The following is a 7,361-nucleotide window of genomic DNA, read 5'->3' as shown; positions in this document are numbered from 1 at the left end:
CAAAAAGATAAAACTTTTTTCAAATGTGTGGAAGTGGAGCAGTTGATGCATCTGATGCACTGGGGAGTCTTCCTGTTTCTCTTTCTCTTCCTTCCCATCTTCCTACCACTCGTGGGGACACAAAACTGCTGCCCACAGTTTACAAATCCATATCTGTGACATCCATGTTCAGGCATAAGATTGATGAAGAAAGTATTTTATGTTTCATTTTGCAATCCTTAAATAGCACTTATCAAACTACTGTTCTAAGAACTTCAACAAGTACTAACTCATTTAATTTTTATAAAACTCTACATGGTAGGAACTACTATTACCCCAACTCATAGATGTGAAAACTTAGCGACAGAGATGGTAAACAGCTAGGTCACACAGCTATTAAGTGACTATGCTGCATCTCTAATCCTTGGCCATCATAGACTTATTATTTGCAGTTCCAACTACTTATCAGTGATCACAAAATTTCCATGATTTATTCAACTATAATGAGAATAAAGACATTACTACCCCTTTCTCGCTCTCCAGCCATCTTGGCGGCTGCTCTTGGTTGGGGGCATCCTGCACCTAAGGCAGGAAGATGGTGGCCACAAAGAAGACGGAAAAGTCACTGGAGTCGATCAACTCTAGGCTCCAACTGCTTACGAAAAGTGGAAAGTACGTGCTGAGGTACAAGCAGACTCTGAAAATGATCAGACACGGCAAAGCGAAACTGGTCATCCTTGCCAACAACTGCCCAGCCTTGCGGAAATCTGAAATAGAGTATTATGCCGTGTTGGCCAAAACTGGTGTCCACCACTACAGTGGTAGTAATATTGAATTGGGCACAGTGTGTCGAAAATACTACAGAGTATGCACACTGGCTATCATTGATCCAGGTGATTCTGATATTATTAGAGGCATGCAAGAACAGACTGGTGAAAAGTAAATCATGTACAATTTTTCTTTAATAAAATTGGCCAGAGCTTGTTTTAAAAATTAAAAAAAAAAAAGACATTACTACCATATGGCTCTTCTGAGACATAAACATCTGGAGAAACAAAGATCTTGTAATGAAAGCACCTAGAATAAATTTCTATTTCATGGGCTGTGATATTGGTTTTGATAAGCAAGTTACCTTGCTAGCCTAGCTAATCCCCAAACATCTGTTTCTTAGTTTCTTAATTTCTGGGTTTTATGAATTTGATAATATTCAAAATTTACTTTGGAGCTGTAACCAAAGTAAATATTATGGGTCTACAGTAGCATTTCCCCAAATATTTTTTCTCTTAAACATCTGTTCCACAAGATGCTAGATTTTAAACAGCCTTCCTGTTTAAATAAATTTTTAAAATATTAGGCTATACAAAGTCTTTACTACAGGATTTATCAGAACCTTAATATTAAAAAGCCCACTGTAAATCTGCAAAAGAGAAATATATATAGCATTTCCCCAAACTTTGACCACAGAGGCCTTTTTCTCCTGGGTTTTTAGTGGTAGTGTTGTTCCACAGAACACAATTCTGGAAATGATTTCTTACTGTGCATTCAAATTTAAGATTTTTATTTTGTTCAACTTGAAGTAACATATTTTGACAGAACTATTCATAAAAGATTTTTGCAAGCTGTGGGTATGTGTAGTCATGTAGATCACAGAGTAGAGGAAGAATAAAAAGAGAGAATGAAAACCTGTTAAATATAACTTTCCTTACCATCACAAGAAAAGTACTGTTTAATTTCTAAATAGTCATATTAGTTTCTAAATTCCTTATAATCTGTTTTAGCATTTTGCTCTAAAATTTTTCCATTCCTGCCTTTGAATTGTTCTGTTGTTTTCCCTTGGAGCTCTTCAAGATCTAGTATTTTGTGTATTTCCCTACTTCTTTTTCTTTCTCTAATCATAAAGCTATAACTATAAAACATAAACGAGAGATTCATCACCTTCATCCAGCCAGGAGACATCTTTTTTCATCATCTGAAGTAAGTGGGAGAAGCAATCTTTATGTATGCAGGATAAAAATCAAAGCATATTTTTCTTAATGAGCTAAATAAGCTGAGAAATCCTTCTTATTGAGAAACTGTATGGTAAATAGTAAATATGGCTGAACTTCTATGCTAAGGAAAATGCTCTCATTAATGTTGGTGCTTTACCATTTCAGTTTCGTCAAACAGGAAACACGATTTTAATAATTTGATTCTGTAAACTCAAAACTCTGAAAGGATTGCTGGATTTAAGAAGAGGTGCAATAAAGCATTCATTATGAATATTTTTCAATTAAATATTTCAGCTGTTTGAAAAAAGAACTTATCATTTACAGGTAGTAAAGGACTGATTAAGTCAACCAATCTAGTCTGACTCATCTGTGGACTTACTATCAAATCATTTACTTTTCACACAGTCTGATTAAAAATATTTCTCAACTGAATTCAGATTTTCTCTTCTCTTTGGGGAATATGTTTTTTAAGGAATGAATATTTTGGAGTATTATTCTCATGTTCCTTACTCTTCCCTGTGTATGAGTGTGTGTGAGTGTGTGTGTATGTTTTCTTTCTTCTGTTTTTATTGTTAAAAGGTCACTTTTTAAATATGAGATTTGTGTTCATTATTTTATTTTTTAAGAAAGGAGATAGCTATATATTATTAACATTACTTACTACTGTTTTTCACTCATTTCCAAATATGTTATGTAAAGAGGATACAAAGATGAATTAAAAGCACTCCAATTTACCCAAATAAATATTCTACCCTTTGCATAGATAAGCAGTAACAGAATTACAAATCCTATCCATTAAATTATAAGGTGTCCTCTAATAAAGCAGAGTGCTTACTTCTCCAATCTCCTTGAACAAAAATTCCCAATCCTCTGTTTACTGTGATGGAATATAGATTAAATGAAATCTGGATATTGGCATATTCTGCATGTCTTCTGTCCTAAGCCCCATATCTTTCTATAGATATCACCAAACTCTGGTTTCCTAACAAAAAATGGTCATCTCATACAAATAATTAATCAATCTACCAAAGTTTTTCAGTGTCCTGTTGGAAATATATCCAAGACCAGCTGGGTGCGTCAGAGCATAATGCTAAAAGACCAATGTCTCATAATCCCAATCAATCAAAAAACAACATATGAGATACATACTATGTACTTGTCATGACATAATCAGTAATTGGTGCTTCAGGCTTATTGTTCATTTAGATTAATTAGTTACCTTTTTGCTGGAACTTAGCTTGGATTTCTAACCAGAGCCAATTGCCTCATAAATGCATACCCAAGAAATACATGGCAAGTCATTGTTTTTATCTAGATTGTTTAAAGTTTGGATTCAGAATTTGTACTTTAGTCTTAAATCTATATAGCTAATGATTATTACATCAACAGTTGTTGATGTCTAGGGCTGTGCCTTTCAATATAATGGACACTAGCTATATGTAGCTATTGGTCACTCAAAATGTGGCTAAGTACAAAATAAAAATGTGCTGCAAATGCAAAATATACACTAGATTTAGAAGACAATACAAAAAAAAGAATGTAAAACATCTTACAATCAAATAAAAGGATGTAAAACTTTCTATTTGACTAAGTATTGACATAATAATGTTTTGGATATACTGGGTCATAAATAAAATATACTATTAAGACTAATGACTGTCACCTGTTTTTGGTTTTTTTGTTTGTTTGCTTTTACTGTTTCTCCTGTTTTAAGTACTTATGTGGCTTGTATCGTGGCTCACATTATATTTCTCTAATACATTTAACTTCCAAATGTAGAGCTGTATATTTCACCAGCAGTGTTCTAGAGTAGTGCTTTGTTTATAAAATATTTGAAATAGTACTATTAGTTAATATTTTTAAGAGGCTGAAAGTATTGTATGATGAGTAATTTTAAAGAGACAATAAAAACTGAGAATTTTAATTTACATTTGGTTAAAATACGTGAATTATTAATAAATTCACCAATTAACTTTGGATAAATGTACACTAAGAAAACATTATTTTTTTCAACCACAATCTCTATTTGCTTACAAAATAAATAAGAATTTTTCCCCTAGTTAACATATATAAGTACCAAGGCACACTTTTTCTATCCTTGTATACATACCCAAATCTCTCAAATTACTGGAGTATCTGTTGACATAAAGAAATCTTCAAAGAGAAACATCCACCAATATCAAAACTACTTTGAGGGACTTCCCTGGTGGTGCAGTGGTTAAGAATCCACCTGCCAGTGCAGGGGACACGGGTTCAAGCCCTGGTCCAGGAAGATCCCACGTGCCACAGAGCAACTAAGCTCATGAGCCACAACTACTAAGCCTGCACTATAGAGCCCGCAAGCCACAACTACTGAGCCAGGGTGCCACAACTACTGAAGCCCGCGCACCTAGAACCCGTGCTCTGCAGCAAGAGAAGCCACCCAATGAGAAGCCCGCGCACCACAACGGCAACTAGAGAAAGCCCGCGTGCAGCAACAAAGACACAATGTAGCAATAAATTTATTTTTTAAAAAGACTATTTTGAAAGAAATCAAATAAAGAATTGTATGTACATTAACCAAACCACAAGGGAGGCTTTCAATTGCTACATGATATAATTACTACAGTTTTTTTAATACCAAAAATATCTTATACTCAGAAACAAATTATTTTTAAAAGTAGTAAATTGAGACACTTGATGCATAGTTCAATTAATATAACAGTTTCAAAAACCCAGACACACATAGTGATGAACATGTCTACTTACAGAAATGGAAAAATGATAATAAAATGCAGGATATAGAGCAGTATTATAATATGATGCCATTTACGAATGTGTTCAGAAAAACAGAAGCCACCTAGAGTTGTATCAATATAGCAATGGTTAACAATGGCTATCTCTGGGTAGTAGAACTACGGTTTAAGCAATTTTTGTTTGTTTTATTTGGTTATTCTTTTTTGTTGTTTATTTATCTGTATTTTCTAGTTTTTCAATAGTATATATATAAAAAATGCATGATTTAAAAAAAATAATATGAACTGTAACAGGCCTTATAAGAGGAAAAGAACTAAGAGATTGTGGGGGGAGTCATGCAGGTGGGCAATGAGAGGAGAGCCAGGCATTGGTGAAAGGAGACTAAGAGAATGTTGTCATGGGAGCTAGTGCCTCCCCTGACATTTGGAGCAAGGTAGCCCTGTGTTCAAATATAAACTCTAAACTATGATCATGGACAAGGTTCTTAACATCTCTATGGCTGGGTGATAATAAAACTTACCTTGAAGGCATGTTGTGAAAATTACATGACATGGTTATGAAAAACAAGTAGTATCATGCTCCTCATAGAGTTGATGGCAAACCAGTGATGAGTAGACTAATATAACTTCTAGTGTGATGGGTACTTTACTATTCATCAAGGCCAGTGCCTTCCTGCACTCAGTCTAAAGTTCGTGCCACCATTACATAGCCTGGGGGAAGGAGCAATGGAAAAATCAAGAGAATACACCCTTCTCCCCCAGATGCCACCCAAATCCAAAACTCCAGCAGAGTGTCTGAAAATAATCCCTACTTTTAACTCTCTGTTTACATGAACTATTTCTGCCATTTATTTTAGGAAACAACTCATCTAACTAGTGAATAAATGTTGGTTTTATGCGTGCTACTTTTACGGTGGGTCAGAAATGAACTGACAGAATCGACGGACACATTGACATCTTCGGTCCAAAGGGGAGTGGACAGCTTGCTGGGCAGAGAGCAAAAACTGAAGGTGTTCAAAATATCTTGGATGTTTCTGAAAGAGGATTATTGAGAAGGGAGGCCATATGGCCCTTGAGTTCTTCTCAAATCTAAATATTTATAATTCTATGATTTTTCCTTTGGTACATAATTAAGATTTTTAGACTTTATAAGCATAGTTTTTTATGCATTCATTATACATGCACTTAAAATATTTTATTCACGTTACTGCTTTTTGGTGCTTTTCTCTTTCATTGTCTGGTGTGCCTTAGCAAGCTTCCTTTTATATGCTTTCACAGCTGGTCAACTCTCATCTGACTTACAGTCCTTTCACTAGATTAATATCTTTAGTCTGATTATAGCCAAATTTTGCAAATCTAAAAGGCATTTTTCCTCTTTAAAATATCTTTTCATGTCCTCCTGATGTGGACCTAAATTCTTGATTCTGAACAAGCAATCTCATTTCCCTTATTTCCAAGTGCTCAAGGGACTGAGCCTGTAATACTGATAACTAATAAATTACTGATGAACAAATTAAGGTCAGATGCTCACTTATGGTGTTGTTGACTTTTAAGTTCAGATGCAAAGATGATTTAGCTTTAATTTAAAAGGTTGTTCATATTTATAAACTAGGTTGTGATATTTTCCTCCTTAGATGTGAATATGTAAGTAACAGAAATTAATGCATTTACTTTGATACACTTGTTCACCTTTGACATTTGGAGCATTAAACTTTATTTCTGAAGTGTAAAAGCTACCTCTTTAGAGCTAGAGAAAAAAGGAGAGTTTAATTTAACAGTCAAATGCCAAAACATTACATAAAAATCAAATTAGAGATAGAAGGATTTTCTTGACTTTCAACAGCTAATAAAGCCTCACCCTGAAGAAACCCTGGCAGATTTGTATGCCAAGTGTACTATTAAGAAGGAAGAAATAAAATTCACAGAAAGAAACACAAGATGAAAAGGCAGAGGGCTATGTACCAGATGAAGGAACAAGATAAAACCACAGAAAAACAACTACATGAAGTGGAGATAGGCAACCTTCCAGAAAAAGAATTCAGAATAATGATACTGAAGATGATCCAGGACCTTGGAAAAGAATGGAGGCAAACAACGAGAAGATGCAAGAATTGTTTAACAAAGACCTAGAAGAATTAAAGAACAAACAAACAGAGATGAACAATACAATAACTGAAATGAATAATGATACTGAAGATGATCCAGGACCTTGGAAAAGAATGGAGGCAAACAACGAGAAGATGCAAGAATTGTTTAACAAAGACCTAGAAGAATTAAAGAACAAACAAACAGAGATGAACAACACAATAACTGAAATGAAAACTATATTAAAAGGAATCAGTAGCAGAAAAACTGAGGCAGAAGAATGGATAAGTGACCTGGAAGACAGAATGGTGGGATTCACTGCTGTGGAACAGACTAAAGAAAAAAAGAATGAAAAGAAATGAAGACAGCCTAAAAGACCTCTGGAACAACATTAAACACAACAAAATTTGCATTATAGGGATCCCAGAAGGAGAAGAGAAAAAGGACCAGAGAAAATATTTGAAGAGATTATAGTCGAAAACTTCCCTAACATGGGAAAGGAAAGAGCTACCCAATCCGAGGAAGCACAAAGTCCCATACAGGATAAACCCAAGGAGAAACACGCCAAGACACA

General features: G+C 34.6%; 1 protein-coding gene across 1 annotated transcript; it reads left to right on the top strand.

Moving 5' to 3' along the window:
- The first annotated feature begins 567 nt into the window (after positions 1-567).
- On the top strand, positions 568-922 carry LOC102989521 (60S ribosomal protein L30-like). The gene has a single exon (XM_024127170.3). The coding sequence runs from the start codon at positions 575-577 to the stop codon at positions 920-922; it is 348 nt and encodes a 115-aa protein (XP_023982938.1). The 5' UTR covers positions 568-574.
- The last annotated feature ends 6,439 nt before the right edge of the window (positions 923-7,361 follow it).

This window comes from Physeter macrocephalus, chromosome 6 (genome assembly GCF_002837175.3).
Source record: "Physeter macrocephalus isolate SW-GA chromosome 6, ASM283717v5, whole genome shotgun sequence".
NCBI lineage: Eukaryota > Metazoa > Chordata > Mammalia > Artiodactyla > Physeteridae > Physeter > Physeter macrocephalus.
The sequence above is the reverse complement of the archived record's forward strand: the minus strand, read 5'-3'. Positions and strand labels throughout refer to the sequence as shown.